The 16,816-nt window shown below is 36.0% G+C and overlaps 2 protein-coding genes across 3 annotated transcripts in view; one reads left to right on the top strand and one right to left on the bottom strand.

Annotated features, from left to right (window-relative positions):
• Window positions 1-16,816, top strand: part of CENPP (centromere protein P) — a 236,502-nt gene that overhangs the window by 89,420 nt on the left and 130,266 nt on the right. The window lies entirely within an intron of this gene.
• OMD (osteomodulin) lies at window positions 537-2,320 on the bottom strand. The gene is made up of 2 exons (XM_012651827.1): window positions 1,381-2,320; window positions 537-853 (listed from the first exon to the last, which is right to left on the bottom strand). Exons 1-2 carry the CDS (start codon window positions 2,318-2,320, stop codon window positions 537-539), a joined length of 1,257 nt encoding a protein of 418 aa, XP_012507281.1.

The following is a 16,816-nucleotide window of genomic DNA, read 5'->3' as shown; positions in this document are numbered from 1 at the left end:
TGATGAGCCGGGGGGTGGATGTCATAGTGATGAGATCAAAAAAGTACAAGTGTGAAAGCTTTTCTGGAGATGAAGTAAAAAAAAAAAAAAAAAAAAAATCTACTCCTTCAATGAATTCTTGTTACATTAATGTGACTGTCATTCAAATACATATTGTCCTCAGAATGATCAAAAGGTCATGGCTTCCAGATCTCTACTGCTAATGCTACTTCCTTCATCATTCTTAGAAAAATTACTGATAATAGAAATGGCATACTCACTTTTTTACAATTTGATGGTATTTCCATGTTTAAAAAGAGTATAGGAAACCTTAATGGTTTCTTTATATTCCTAAAGATTTGTATTATTTTGAGTAAGTTCTAATACTATGTAGTGATGGAGATGTCACCAACAACTTAAATTCAATTCTGATCTTATACATAATTCTAAATATATTACTTTGAGCAATACATGTGTAGTTAGATTTACCATATTGAGTAGTAAAGTTTTGTGAAGTCACAAATGTATACCTGTTTAGTTTCTTGCCATTCTTGAATTTAATAATAATGAGGGTCAAAGTGCCCTTCTGCTGCTGCTGCTTCTTGGTCCTCGTGAGCTCCATCAGAATTATCATGATCATCACTATCATCATCATCATCATCTTGAAATCTCCTGAAAACCTGTGTTTTCAGTTGTATTGTTTGACCATGAGTGCTTCTTTGTTCACCATAGTAAATAGTATGTAAATGAGGGAAGCAAAAGAAAATGTATGAGCTTATTGGTTCTTGTAGCTTATTTTGGTCCACACGAAGGTATGTTAAATGGTGGAGATGTAGCAGGTCAATAGATGGACACATCATTGTAACATTGATCTCTGAAAAATACAAATTAAAAATTAATCCTGCATTATATCCATAATTCTATGTTGGATTTTATGTTATATGGGATATAATTTTATTAATTAAAATACTTATAGGTGTAATTAGGTTTAATTTTTTTACATTAATCAAATAATAAAATGAAGAAAATAAATTATAAATGAGTTTTATAGTGCCAGAATAAACATGCCTTCATTGGCTTTTCTAATTTAAGTAATAAATTCTTAGTAGAACAATCTCAAGAAAAAAAGTAAAAATCAACTACAGTCCCACTACTTGGGATAGTAATATTTCTTCATATGCTGTATAGTATTATTTCTCAATATTCAAGGTGATAAAATTTAATAAAAAGGACTATAAACTGAATAGCACACCTTTCTCTGGGGCCAATTTATTTCATTTCCTTAGCCAACTTCAAAACAACCATTTTCAGCAATGTCTAAAGCATAAATTGTTAAAGATTGTTTCTTTAAAAAGTCAAAATATCATTTTTTCTCTCTTTAGAAAACAAAATTGTACATACTTTCTATTTCATTATTTTCTAGGTATAGGTGTTCCAAATTTCTTGGAATGTAGAGTGCTTGCTTCAATTTGTTGTGTCCAACGTTGAGCTCTATAAGGTTGGAAAGATTAAAAATATTATATGGGATGTCTTGCAGTTTGTTGTGTGACATTCTTAGAGCATGAAGTTTTGGAAGTTTGTCGAAGTATTTTTCTGGTATAGAAGAAATTGAATTATTTTCTAAAGATAGATACATAAGTGAAGAAGGCAAACCAGGAGGCATTGATTCTAATCTGTTATTACATAGGTTCAGCTGCATTAATTTTTCCATTTTGGCAAGGATTTTGTCTTTTAACACAGAATCATGAAGACGATTATAACACAAGTCAAGCATGGTTAAGTTTACTAGACCGTCCATGGCATTTGTCTGCAGTGTGGAGATTTCATTGTAACCAAGAAGGAGTCTTTCCAGAGATTTAGGAAGAGGAAATGGAAATTCTTCTAAATTGTTATGTTCTAGATGAAGTTGTAGTAGATTTGAAAACTTAGCAAACACACCGTAATCAATCTTTTGAGATTTAATTTTGTTGTGGCTGAGGTTAATTTCTTTAAGATAAGTTGCATTGATGAATGAATTTGTGGTCACAGCCTCGATTTCATTGAACTGAAGGTAGAGTTGCTGAATATGCATCGGAATATTCGGGATAGTCTTGAGTTTGCGATTGTCACAGTACATTGATGATGGAAAGTCAATTGGACAGAAGCATTCACTGGCACAGCCTAAAGTATACCGATGAAAAGGAACTCCATATTCTACACTTTGATGAAATTGGAATTCTGTTTGGTAATCATCATCCAGGTCTTGGTCATAGTCTTCATCCCATTGATAAGTTTCATATTGGCAATATACTTTGACTCCAAAAAAGAAGAAAATGACACATATTGGACTTAAAAAGCCCATTTTCTTTTTTTTTTTTTTTGTCTTGTCCTATTGCAAGGAGAAAAGGAAATATATTGTAAAAAAAGTGAGTAAACTCAGAATAATTCTTGTATAAATTGACAATTATATAAAATGTATTATACTTATATCTGTATATAAAAGAATATCCAGAAAGAATGGGTAGTGCTCAAACCAAAATTAATGTTGTTTAAGTACCAGTGAGGTGGAATTTTTTTTTTTAAAGTCATATATTATGGCTCACACCTACAATCCCAGTGTTTAGTAAGGCCAAGCCGGAAGGATCGCTAGAGGCAACTAGTTCGAGACTACTCTGGCCAACAGAGTGAGACCTCATCTCTACAAAAACAATTTAAAAAATTAGCTAGGCTTGGTGGCACATTTCTATTGCTCTAACTACTCAGGAGGTTTAGGTGGGAGGTTCGCTTGAGCTCATTTGTTCAAGGCTACAGTGAGCTATGATCACCCCACTGCACTCCGACCTGGGCAACAGAGCAAGATTCTGTCTCTAAAAAAAAAAAATAAAAAGTCATATATTGCACTGAACCACAGTCAAAAGCCTGCTGTTCTAGACTTCCTACTAAGTAATCATCTTTTAAGAGAATCTGTTTATGATGCTTACTAGAGTAGAGATATATAATGATAGCATGACATTACTCAACTACAGTCTGGTCATCCCTCTGCTATAAATACTGGATGTTCTTACAAGCTACTCAGTCCTTTAATGATGATCACTACCTGTGAGAAGAGAGACCTATATTTAGCTTTTGCCTAGGAGATTCTACAACTTTTATTTGCTGATACCCTTTTCTGCTTTTTAGAAGAACATGAAGTACTGCTCTCTTTTATATGATAACTTGAGATATTTAGAAATAGCTTTCATGTTTCCTCTTAGGGTTTTCTATCAAAACCTAACCGTGCCATCAGATTTTCTTCATGAAACAATTATTTCATTTCTGACTCTGCTTGAATAACTACTTCACATCCCAAATACACACAATATTTACATTCTACAAAGTTTAAGTTTCTAATAAATTAATCTTTACATTTTTCCTCCTAACTTCCTTTTTTCCATTAATATTTTTGAGTTCTAGATATACAAATATTAAAAACACACCGTCCCTGTCTCCGAAGAGTTTAAAGTCTAGTGGAGGATCAGAGAGACATATGATACAGTGCAGCAGAAGGATATTATGTGGAGTAGGATTGTAAGGGGAAAGGCTTCACAGACAATTAACACTTGTTTGTGCTGAAAATCGAAGTTATAGGGAAGAGTGGATTGTGCCCTGGGTGAGGAGCCTGAAAACCTGCATTGCAGCCCTGTCACTTAACATATCTCCCACTTGCCTCATCAATAAAACAAAAATTATAATTATAGCTGAATTATACCTTGGCTGCTTATCTCACCTGCTTATCTTGGAGCTTGCCTTATATCTTATATCTTACTTGCTTAGCTTATCTGGTTATTATTAGGATCATATGAGATATGCATGTAAAAGTACTTTGCAAATCTTAAACTGCTATCTGATAAAATGAGTATATTATTTAGGAAAAAGTTAAAATCTTACTTCTTTTATTCTGAGACCTTTTCTCTCTACATTTCTCATCCAGGGGTTCATGAGAAAATGATTGTCCTAACACATCATTGTATGTAATGAAATGACTTACCTCCTATTCACCTAGAATGGTACTAGCTATTTTTCATCATTGATATAATTGAGAAAATAGTTACTTAAATCATTTTTTCTGAGAGAACCCCATTTGAGAAAGGTTGCGATACATCTCAGTTTCTTGTATCTTTTCTTGTCAAAAATTAACAATATAGAGAATGTAAATATTTTATGTATTGGGGATTTGAAGTAGTTATTCAAGTAGAGTCAGAGACCGTTGATCTCTTTTCCTTCACTGATATTGTCCTCCATTCTTCCTCACCATTTGCTTCCACGCACCCACATCCTGGGCCTTGTCATTACCACTACTGCAACCCCTCATACTCTCCTTTCTGAGCATCCCACACTCTGACCACTATCTACATGTGGTAACTCCAACTGCAATAATTCTTCAATTTCGATGGAACCTAAAATATATTGATTCTACTGTTTTTCATTGCCCCTCATCCAAACCTCCCAATATGAGCAGTTCCCTTACCAGCTTAGACCCCATAGTTCATCACTATCATTACTCCTTTGCACATGCCCTAAACTTTGTGGCTCCTTACATCTAACAAACTGCAACCCTGGTTACTCCCATTCTCCACCTACTCACATCCTGACACATAGCTGAATATAACTAGAGAAAAATGGGACCATGACCACTGGTCTTGCTCTCAATTCATGACTACTAACCTCAAGTGCTACATAGCTGCATTTCCTTAGACCATCCTCTTTTCCTCTCTCCAGCCTCTAAAACTTCATTCCCCATTATTGTTTTTAGGTGTTGACCTTGCTTTCTTAATTAAGAAAACAGGATCAAGTGATCATTTATTCCAATATATGTTCTTATATTTAGCCCTCCCTACAAGAAAATGCCATAATAGCAATGGTTTGGTCTTTTTTTTTTTTTAACAATATATGATTTTGAAACTCATGACTTTTTTTTTTTTTGAGACAGAGTCTTGCTCTGTCACCCTGGCTAGAGTACAGTGGCATGATCATAGCTCACAGCAACCTCAAATTCCTGGGCTCAAGCTATCCTCCTGCCTCAGCCTCCCAAGTAACTGGTACCACAGGTGTGCACCACTACACTCAGCTAATTTTTCTATTTTTAGTAGAGACGGGGTCTCACTCTTGCTCAGGCTGATCTCGAACTCCTGGGCTCAAGCAATCCTCATGCCTCGGCCTCCCAAAGTGCTAGGATTACATCATGACATTTCTTCTTGCAAGTCTAAATATATTACATCCATTGTTCTTTCTTTTTCATGGAATTCATGGAGGCCATGGCATTTTACCTAGACTTTGAAGGAATATTAGGATTCTCATAGAGAGATAGGGAAGATTTCCAGATAGAAGAGATGAGCAAAAACATAAAAGCAACAGAGGGTGAAGTGTTTAGGAAATGGTGGTTAACTGTTAAAAGAACAAAATGAGGCTGTTAAGTCCAGAGTCCAAAGGGTCTAAATTTTGACCCAAGGAATTGGCACTCTGGGAATGAATGCCAAATTTAACAAATTAACTTCTGGAGTTGTGATCTTCACACTGGGTTCAAGGGTGAAGTAGGGGAGAGTCTTGGGAGGAGGTGGAAAAAAGGAGTTATGGTCTTATCTTACAAGGCAGTGTTCAGAGCAAGCTAGCTCTCCTTGCTGGCCTGGAACCTCCCATTGGGTATGCCTGGGGATGCTCATTCACCTGTTGCACTACACTACTCTGCTATACGTGAATGTTCTCAGTAAAGCACTTTACAAATATTAGTAGTTAGTTTGATTTGGCTACTTCAGTTTACTATTGTCTTACCCCTTATTTCTAGGGGTAAGGCACTGTGCTAAGTTGGTGGGAAATACAGAAATCAAGAGAACATGAAGACATGGCCCCCTCTGTAAATAACAAATGGTTTAGTGGAGGAGAGTGTCAAAACAAAGCGAACCCTAACCTCAGGCAGAGGATAACATGGTTTATAGCAGAGACAAGTAGTGCTGTGGGCCCAGTGGCTAAACCTGGCTTGGCCGAGACACGAAGTCTTTTGTAGACATCATTTGACCTAGGCTTTGGGAGATTAACAAGAATGGATATAGAACATCCTATATTGTTTTATACTATTTTATTGTATTCATTATAGTATAGCATATTAACTTTTTTAATGCACTTGTCATTCATTTCAGTCTCACTATAGCCATTGGAGTTGGGTTCTAAAGTTGCTATTTTCCCAAAAGATATAAGTGGACACAGAGGAAGAGATGTGGAAACAGAGGCAGAGATGTGCAGATATGCTGGGCCAGGCCACACAAGAGTCTCAAGCTGACTATTGCACAATTGAATTTTGAAAACAGCATTGTTCATGAAAACTCAGCTTGAATTTTATACTTGTGTTAAGGACCCTGGCAATCGTCAGCAACCTTACATTTGAGAATTAGAGTCTGTTCAACAGAGAAATTGTTGGGAAAAAAGGAGGAGGCCTGGATGATACCTTTGAAACTACACTTAATTGCACATCTTTGACTTAGAATCAATACATCATGATTGAGGCCTCTCTGAAAATAAAGAGATTCTTAAAGTTGTCTATTTTTGTTCTTCGCAGGCACCTAAGAAGAAAGGCTTTACTCGAAGAGCAATTTCTTTTCTAAACCTGAATTTATCGTAAACATCCTTGTCCTCTTGCCTCCGCATTCCTACCCCGTGGTGCAGTTTTCTCTCACTCCCTTTTGGCTAAGTACCATTTTCTGGTCTGAAATCCATCCCATTTCCATCCATATGTCCATTATTTTCTATTCCTCTTGCTCTTTTCCCATGATAATTTTCCCTGTTACAATGATCTATTTCATTTTATCCAAATTTTGTATTCCAACTAACCTTAGCCATTTGGTAAGCATATTTTTGTGACCTCTGCTTTTCATATTCTACAACTGTGCCTCGTTTCCTATAGAATAACTCACAGCAATATAGTATAATTCATTATCAGTCATCTCATTTTCCTGACCTCTAATATTTAACAGAACCTAGTACAATGCACGGTGTTAGAAATACTCTAAGATTTGTTAAACGGATGACTGTATTAATAAGTTACAGATTATATCTTGTTAGCAATGCTTATCTCTCCTAATGTTGATTATTTCTATGCATTTATTTTACCGTGGTGATTTCTTTAAATGAACATAGTCATAGAGAGCTTGGCTGTTCTCTTTCCTATTGAATATTTATTTCTACATCACAATATACTCCATCACTTTCCTAGTACATTGTCTAGTAGAAAAATAACAAATGTGAAAAAGAAATTTAAAGCAAAGTAAAATATATATTACCAGCTTTTTGGTTATCCATTAATGTGAATTCTTCATATTATAGCAATAAAAGTATCTGTGTCATAACATTTCTCTTACTTGGAAAAAAGCACTCATGCTTCCATCAAGACAAGTTCTAATTGAAATTATTATTAAAAGTGAGGTATATTTACTTTGTTCCAGAGAGTTTAAAGTAAAAGCCTCATAACATTTTATTATTTAAGGACATAATTGTTTTATTGGTATGTCATAGAAAGTAGCATATAAGAAACCAAGTATTAGTATATGATTCAGGTTTTTTCTAAGACAGTTTTAAATTTAACTTAATAAATTCTTTTACTATTAAATATATGACTGTCTCAATTGATTTTAGCTATAGTACATTTAAATCTTAATTGACTGAAACCCAGTTAGTTAGATCCTTCAGTAGACTGGATAGAGCAAATGCCCATCTTCCCTAAAACCAGAATCACTAGCACTGCTGAGATGTATGGGTCAAAGGCATTAGCTGTTTTTTTTTTTTTAATTTAATTTAATATTGAGAGAGAAAAAGAGACCCAAGAAAGAGAGTGATTCTTTTAACCTGAGAATCTTTCCTTTCACTCACGATTTTAAAGATCTAAACAAAAACTGTTTATTAGGTAAATCTTAAATTAGAAAATTAAACTCACTATACTACTTTTTTCCCTGAACATTTTGCCTAATCAAAATTTTAATGTAACTTTTACCAGATTTTGCTTCCAAAAATTGTGCTTTTATGATAGATGCAGTCTATTTTAATATTAAACAAATCTAGTATACTTTTTTATTTTAACAGTAGGAATACATTCTTAAAAAATTGAAAATTATTTTATCATCATACCTGTTGAATTTGCTTTAGTTTTCAAAGGGTGATGAATTTGCAAATCTTCTAAATGAATCAGAAATTCCTAAATTCTTTAACTGAGTCTCTTAAAAATCCACAGTACCTCTGTGTCCAGACAGGGCTGTCCCTTGAATTACTGTAGCAATTTAAGCAAATACAATCTGCTTGGAAAACACTTGGGTTGGATTAAAATTATGCATTTCTTCTCATTATACAAAACTTTGTGGATTCAAATTAAGATGCTTGTGTTCTTCGTCAGCTTTATGTGGTTTATTTCTTTCTTTTCCCCTTAATTTTGGTTTGGGGTGTGGCAAGAATTTCCTCTAATATGAAAGACAAACAGAACTAAATGAAACAGAATGTACTGATTACTGTTTTTATTTTCATTTTCATGCCAAAGAATTCTTCAAATTAAAGTCCACTGTGAGAGGGAGCCTAGTGTCTCAGGAATTTAAGGTGGAACTCAAAATTTCTTGAGTCTCTCAGTTGTTCAACTTTTATGTTCACATCAGTGCTTCCCTCTGTTAAAACAAAGAATCAACATTAGAAATGTATAGCATTTCACATTTAGTTTATTTTTTAAATGCAGTAGATTGTCATGGGTTGCACAAATTAAATATATGACTTTTCCATATGAAGACTTGTACCTTCTTTTCCATCAGCTATCTCCTTTCTCACCTTTCTCCCAAATATACCCACTTCTAATAACCTTTGAAATAAAAATTAATGTCTTGGTTCTGGAAGTCAGTGCCTTGCACTCAGAAGGTATATCTCCAATTTGTCTGTTTTTAGTGTTACACAAGAATGTATTTAGTATTAATTTTATAATATTGACAATGAAAACCTTCTGTTGCCAAGTAACTATCGTGTTTATTTTACCAGACTTAGAAAATTCCCTTATTTCACTGAGCTCTCTCTCCTGAAGAATAACAGTTAACTGCTTTAAATGGTAAAATTTTTATTCTAATGTTTTCATATTTTAAACAATTGACTTGTGTCTCTTGGCAGTGGACTGTGAGTTCATTTTGCAGGGATTCTTTTAAGCTTGTGCAAACAAATTAAGGTAAAGTAAATCCTGGATTTGTGTTTGTTTCCTTAAAACAGTGTTTTCCATTAAGTTTTTACAAAGAATTCATAGGATTTATTTTGTTATATTTCACATTTAAGAAAAGTATACAGTGTTTCAAGTGATGCTTTGACAGTATTGCAAAAATCTAGTCTATTATTTGAGACATTGGTATGTAAAACGTGGCAGGCAGACCACATTTGAGCCAAGATTCCATCGTGTTACTGATCTTTTCCATATGTTTTCTGTTAGTCTTTGTTCCTAAGTCTCAGGCTTCCACACTTAGGAAAAGAAAGCAAATTTGTGTACTTTTTCCAAAAAATTATTTTACATGCTTTCATGGTTCTTTTGGAAGATTAAAATCAACAACTTGATTTTTATGTAATTTCTCATTGACTTTGTGATTTGAACTTATGATAGTAATTATGTTCATTTTCCAACAAATATGACAAAAAAGTTTATCAATAGATAACCAGAACACACAGAATTGAAAATATCTAGAAAATTTAAAATAGGTTGAGCAGTGCCCGGTAGATTTAAGTTGGCAGAGGATGGTAATGGGGGAGGTGGTGGTTAGAGTCAGGCCTTAAAGGAAAAAGCAGGAGCTATGAGTGATAGTTTGTCAGAGTTCACTGTTTTAGTTAGGTGGTCATAATTGTAGCAATTGCCTGGGTGCAGTGGCTCACACCTGTAATTCTAGCACTCCGGGAGGCCAAGGTGGGAGGATCACTTGAGGTCAGGAGTTTGAGACCAGCCTGAGCAAGAGTGAGACCCAGTCTCTACTAAAAATAGAAAAAATTAGCCATGCGTGGTGGTGTACGCCTGTAGTCCCAGCTACTTGGGAGGCTGAGGCAGGAGGATTGCTTGAGCCCAGGACTTTGAGGTTGCTGTGAGCTAGGCTGATGCCACGGCACTCTAGCCCAGGCAACAGAGTGAGACTTTGTCTCAAAAAAAAAAAAAAAAATTGTAGCAATTGGGGAGATAAGTCAGTTGAATCGATGAAAAGTCTAAATTATATGTTGTGATTATAATTTGATTGAAATAGATACAGTATCTCAAAGTTGAATGAAATAGTGCTGGCCAGGAAAGGCCCTCCTGAGATCTGCTTAATTAATGTAATAAGCATAATGATTTTTTATTCATTTATTCCATTCATATTTATTGAGCACCTACTTTGTGTAAGGCAGTTTTAAGGTGCTGGGGACTCAACAGTGAAAGTCTGTGTTGTCATAGAGAAGGAAAACAGAAAATAAGTATAAATAAGCATAAAAAACAATATAAACAGTGTGGAGTGCAATGAAAGAGAATAAAGTAAGGTAGAGGGATAAAAATGAATGAGGCACAGGGGTTCGGATCAACAGTTCAGGCATTGCTGTACATGTGGGACTGGAATAGAAAAGTTATTGTATGGCATATGGTGGGAGCCAAGTGTCTCATTATTAGAGTGGTAGTTACAGATAAATAAGTGAGGTAAGGTGGTGAGAATGATCCATGTGATAATGAATGAGTTGACGATGTCAGCATGAACTCGTATTTAGCTTCATATAGTTACAGATGGTTAAAATAGAAATATAGTTATGTGTATATATGATTAGTATACACACTGTCCTCACTCTGTTGGCTGACAGGGCCTAGAAGTGGGATCACTCCAGCAGCAAAGGGCACAGCCAGTGCCCAGATCTTGGTTTCTGATATCATTTTCAGTAAAAGGAACCAGGGCTTCTCCTTGGAGAACTGGCTGATTCCAGGAGGGCTGGGGCAGAGAAAGTACAAGGTGGGCCTGGAGCATTGTGTAGCACCAGACAAAGAAAGGGGTCTGTCTTTATCATAGAATCCTCTTATACTTTCCTGGATTAAACGTAAGCCCATTATCCAAAGTGAGGTACCACAAGATCGAAAGAATGGGCTCCACTTGTACTCGCCTTCAAATTGGTACTAACTAATGAACACTAGGATGCTCACATGGCAGTAATACTCTCCAGGGATTAGGGGGATGGGGGATAAACCCACAGCTAACGGACACGGGAGCATTGTAGGGGGGAAGGGCATGCCTCTAACCCTCGCTTGGGTGAGGCAAAGACATAAAGTGTAACCATAATGTTTGTACCCTCATAATACCCTGAAATAAAAATATATAAAAAAAAGAAAGGGATCTGGGAAGTCTCTGTACCCACCACTCAATTTTGCTATGAGCCTAAAACTGCTCTAAAAAGTAAAGTCTATTAATTTTTTAAAAGGGAGAGGCAGACACTATTTTAGATAGTTCAGATATTTAGAACTGAATATAGTGAGGGAGCAACCCAAGTTTTTCAGAGGGGCAAAAGGCCAACTTGGCTGGGGCCTAGTGATCTAGGAAGAGTGGGTAGGAAGTGTCCTCACAGGCAGCCAGTGCCAGCGTCGAGGCAGACGTGCTTGGAAGTATCTGCTTCTCGGCGTTCTGAGTGGAATCATGTTTGTGAGGCAGATGTAACACTTAGCTGATGAGTTACTTCTATCAGAAAGGCCATTTGGGTAGACCTATAGAAACAGTCCGAACACTAAATGCAGTCCATCTCTTTGTGTATCTACTACTACAGGACCATAAGGAGCAGACACAGCTAAACTCATGGCCTACCCTCACAAGTTTTCTTTTCCCTCATTGTTCACTTTTTCCGTAAATGGTGCCCCCATTCCAGCCCCAACCACTCTTGAATAAACCAGAAGTTCAAGAGTCCTCTAAATCAGTGATTTCCCAAGTGTAGTAGGAGGTCTGTTGACATCGGAATTACTAGGGCTGCTTGTTAAAAATTCGGGTTCCAACGTGTCTGTGACCTAGACCTACCTAATTAGAACCTATGAGCACAGACCTAGGAACTTAAATTTTTAACAAATATCCCAGTTGCCACCAGAACGTAAGAACTACTACTGATCTAAATACTTCCTCTCCCTGACTTTCAAATTGGATCTGTTGCTGAATCCTTTGTTTTCTACAGCTAAATACTAATATCTTTCTGGTCTGTCCGTGTCTCAGCTCCATGGCTACCATCATTTGTCACCCAGATGTTCTCAGTAAGGTCTTGACTGGTCACCCTGTGTTCACATATCCTTCTCCAACCTATTTTTCTTCTTATTCTATATAAAAATTAATCTATCTGTACAGTGTTTCTGCTTAAGATCCTCCAGTGGTGCTTCATTTTTTAAAAATAAATTCCAAATAGTGACCTTCCAGGTTGAGGAGGATCTGACCTTGGCCTACCTCTTGCCCATTCTTGGAGTGTTCAATTGTGCTGTTTTCTGGTCTGTACCCACACTGGCTTCTATTTGAGGCTCACACTGCCATGTTCCTACCTTACTATGCACGAACTTCTCCCTGTGATGAGGATGCTAGGTCTCTCTACTTCTCAATCTTGTTGCTATCTAACTCCAATCTTTCAAACATAGCTTATCTCAGTTGTAATCAATTATGAATGTAATTACGTGTCCGATTTCTCTCAGACACTCTCTATGAGTTGCCATGCCTGAAATTGTCTGCTCATAGTGGGTGCTCAGTAAATATTATTTGAATGAATGAATGTATAGTACCCTTCGATGCTCATCCTCTTCTCCATTTTCTGAGTATTTTTCTAATTTTTTGCCTGTTGAAGAAAAGATGCCCCTAGACAACTACCTCTGTACCAATCCAGGGGTTAATCCCCTTCCTGTCAGCTCCCTAACCATACCTGGTCAGCTCCTCGGTGGGCCTCATGTGCTCTGTATGCATAACAAACTTAACATAAAAACATGAATACAGAAACACTGAAAAAAGAAGACAGTCTGTGAGTGGTTGGCTAAAGTCTACAAAAGAGAGAGTAGGGAAGGAAGAAATGACTAGTTCTTACCCTTAACTCAGCATCTGAATCACTTGAATATAATCTTGTCATTTTTTATGAATCCTTCTAGAGATATTTTATGCATATAGAAGGAAAGCAAATATATATATTTGAAAATATTATTTCTCACAAAGAATTCTTGCATGAAATTTGAGATGTTTCTACTCTTCCTAAAATAGATAATGATGCAGCTAATAACCTTTTATAAGTGCGCACGTGTGCTAGTGTTGGCAAGGTATCAATCATCAGGTACTGGTATAATCACTCTCCTCAGAGGCCCTTCCATGCTGCACTCCCACCTGTTAAATCCTTCTGGTACCATTTATCAGGTTTTCATCTTTTGCTGATCTGGTAGGTTAAAATGGTGTATTGTAGTTTGAGTTCTTATTTTTCTTATTGTGAGTCTGGTTGAATATCTGTTTTACAGCCATGTATGCTTCTTTTTCTAGAACTATCTTTATTACCTTTTTTCCTACTGTGTTGTAGGTCTTTTGCTTAATGGCTTTTAGGAGTTCTTTATGTATTAAGGAAACTACATGCTATATGTATTATTTTCCAATTAGTCATTTGTCCTTTGATTTTGCTGTTGATGGTTTTGCTATGAAGACTGACTTTTTGTAACGTTGAGTTTATCCATCTCTTCTTAACATTCTCCTGGCTCTTGTATTACAGTTACTTCTAGATTATCAGAAAAATTCTCCCATGGTTTCCACAGTTCATTCTAGTACTGTTATGATTTCTTTGTTTTTTTGAATATTTTGCATTTGAAAATCTGGTATGTTCAGAATTTACAGTACCTGTTATAAGGTGTAAGGTATGATCCCATGGAACATTTTGCTGCTTGCCTGTCCAAGTATCCCAACAGCATAAATGGAATAGTCAGCATTTCCGCTATGGAATTGAAAATGCTCATATACTAGTTTCTGTAACAATTGAGGGTGTTTCCCAGCATTGTACTCTTTCCCTTTGACCTGCCTGCCAGTTCACGCACCAGCCCTTGTGACTTTAATTCTTGTGTTTTGAATATCTGATGGGCCGTGCTGCTCTTATCACTCTTCTTTCTCAGAATTCGCTTAACTTTTCTCACTTGGTATTGCTGCTGCTAGTGCTGCCACCTTGTTTGGTTTTACTGATCTGCATAGTTCCTTTTCTTAAATATTTTCCAATATTAAAGCTATCCATCAGTTTCCTGTTGTGGGTAATTTCTTCAGTTTACTAATTCTTTATTTTTATGTGATAGACTCATCAATGATGTACTTCATATATACAAAAATAAATACAATGATTAGCTATAAGATACTAAGATTAATGACACAAATACCTGTTTACCTACCATCCAGCTTAAGAAATAGTACATCATTAATGCCTCTGATGACCCTCCCACTTGTTCCTCTCCCTTGCAGCCAAAAGGAACCACCATTTTGAATTGTTTATGTTTAATATTCCCTTCTCATTTGTACTACATGTGTATGGATTACTTAATTTTGTGCGTTTGAATTTTATATAAATGACGTACTACCGTAGGTATTCTTCTGTAATGTGCTTTTCTCAACATTGTGGTTCATTCATTTCAGTGTTGTATAGTATTCCATTGTGTGAAATTATTGGAATTTAGGTATATTTTTTGCTATTAAAAGACATTTAAATTGTTGCCAGTTTTTGCTATTATGACAAATAATGCCATGAACATTCTTGAACATGTCTCTTGGGGAATGCTTGCATGGGTTTCGTTAGAGCATATACTGTATACCTGTGGATAGAATTACTGGTCAAAGGGCATCACTTTCTTCAACTTCACAAGATGACAAATTTGTTCTAAAGTAGTTATACCAGTTTACATTCTCACTAAGAGCAGACAAGGCTACACTTGTTTAGCTCTCATTAATATTTGGTATTCACTAAACTTTTCATAATTTTATAGGTTTTTAATGGCATTACATTGTGATTTTAATTTCCACTGGCCTGGTTACTAAAGAGATTGAGCATCTTTTCAAATGCTTTTCAGCCATTTGGATTTTCTCCTCTAAGATATGTTGTTGATGTCATTTAGTCATTTTTCTATTGTGTAATTTATTTTCTTTTTAATTTTTATGAGTTCTTTATATATGATTGTGATATTATGATATAGATAGATAGATAGATAGGTTTTCATCCACAGTTCCTGGTTCATAACTTCCATACCCCTTGTTATAATGTTGGGGCACTTTAGGCCTCAGCAAACAGAATCTCTCTCTCTCTGACCTTCTTCTGCCCTTCTTTCTCCTGTTCAAGGCAGGACTCTAATCTGCTTGTGGGTCCTAAGACCCTTTATTCCAGAGAGGATCCTACTCCATACCCTGGAGTAATGCTTCACATAGAGGCCAAGAAGAATCTGAACAAACAGGCCTTGCTGGTTTTCCCCAGTGTGTTATTATGAGATTATACCCTTTTTACCAATCACATTTCTACATGGTTGTCAATCATGCCTATGGAATGAAGCCTTCATAAAACCCCAAAAGGACAGGGTTCAGAGAGCTTCCAGATAGCTAGACATGTGGAGGTTCCTGGAGGGTGACGCACCCAGAGGGAGGACATGGATGCTTTATACCCCTTCCCCCATAAATCACCCTATGCACCTCTTCATCTGTATCCTTTGTACTATCCTTTATAATAAACACGTAAATCTAAGTGTTTCCCTGAGTTTTGTGAGCTACTCTAGCAAATTAGTTGAACTCAGAGGAGGGGGTCGTGGAAACCCCAACTTGCCTAAACTTGTGACTGGTGTATGAAGGGTGCACTTTTGGGGACTGAGACCTCAATTTGTGGGATCTGACACTATCTCCAGTGTTGGAATTGAATTGGAAGACACCTGGTTGGTGTCTGCTACAAAACTTCTTGCTTGCTTGGTGGTGGGGAAAACTCCTCCCCCACGTTTGGTCATAGAAGTTGTCTTCTGTGTTGATGATTATTGTAGTGTAAAAGCAGAGAAACAACAGTTTGAGTTTTTTCCAAACAATTATAAATACCAATCACTGTTAGTTATACATGTGACTGTTATATTATAGTTTTTCAGTTGATTCTAATGGATTTTCTTGGTACATGTGGATCATATGCAAATGATAATTTTACTTTCTTCTCTTTAATTGCTTTTAAGGAAATAGCTCTTTATTTAAAAGACATTTTGCAAATCTTTAGTATCTAGATAGTTGGACTATTGGTTGTTCTTTTTCCCAGTTAGCTCCCATAAACCATGAGATAAGAGTACATTTCAAATTAACAAGGCACATGACAACAAAACTAGCAAACATCGTAGAAACCTCACCAAATAAAGAGGGTTGGGTACAGAAAGAAGAATTTTTAAAAGCCAGCACACTACCAGTCACAGACTGCAGAGGAAGCAAGAGAGGACTCAGGCAGGTGAAGCAGCCATTGCTCTCCATCCCCACAGAAGGAAAGTTCCAAAATAATATGTATAATTTAAAAATAGTTGTCTACATAATTGATTCAAAAATTCTTCTTCATTGACTGATACTAAGTACAAAGTGATAGCATTTTTAGCATTAGCATTTCCAGGAGTAGGAAAGGGCAATAAGGTGCATTTCATTTGGTAAGATGATTGGGAAAATATTATTTTTATTGTTTGGGGAGGTGCATATAGAAGTAGACCCTCTAATATGTGGAGTGCATAATCCATTGTGTGAGTTAAATGGACAGGAAAAAGATACAAAAAAAATTTTGGACTGAAAGGTTTCATGGTATTGATTTATTTGTTCTTATTTGATTTTTTTTTTTTTTTTTTTTTTTTTTTTTT

The sequence above is a fragment of the Propithecus coquereli genome, unplaced genomic scaffold (assembly GCF_000956105.1).
Source record: "Propithecus coquereli isolate 6110/MARCELLA unplaced genomic scaffold, Pcoq_1.0 Scaffold370, whole genome shotgun sequence".
Taxonomy (NCBI): Eukaryota; Metazoa; Chordata; class Mammalia; order Primates; family Indriidae; genus Propithecus; species Propithecus coquereli.
Note: the sequence above shows the minus strand (reverse complement) of the source record. Positions and strands in the feature narration are given on the sequence as shown.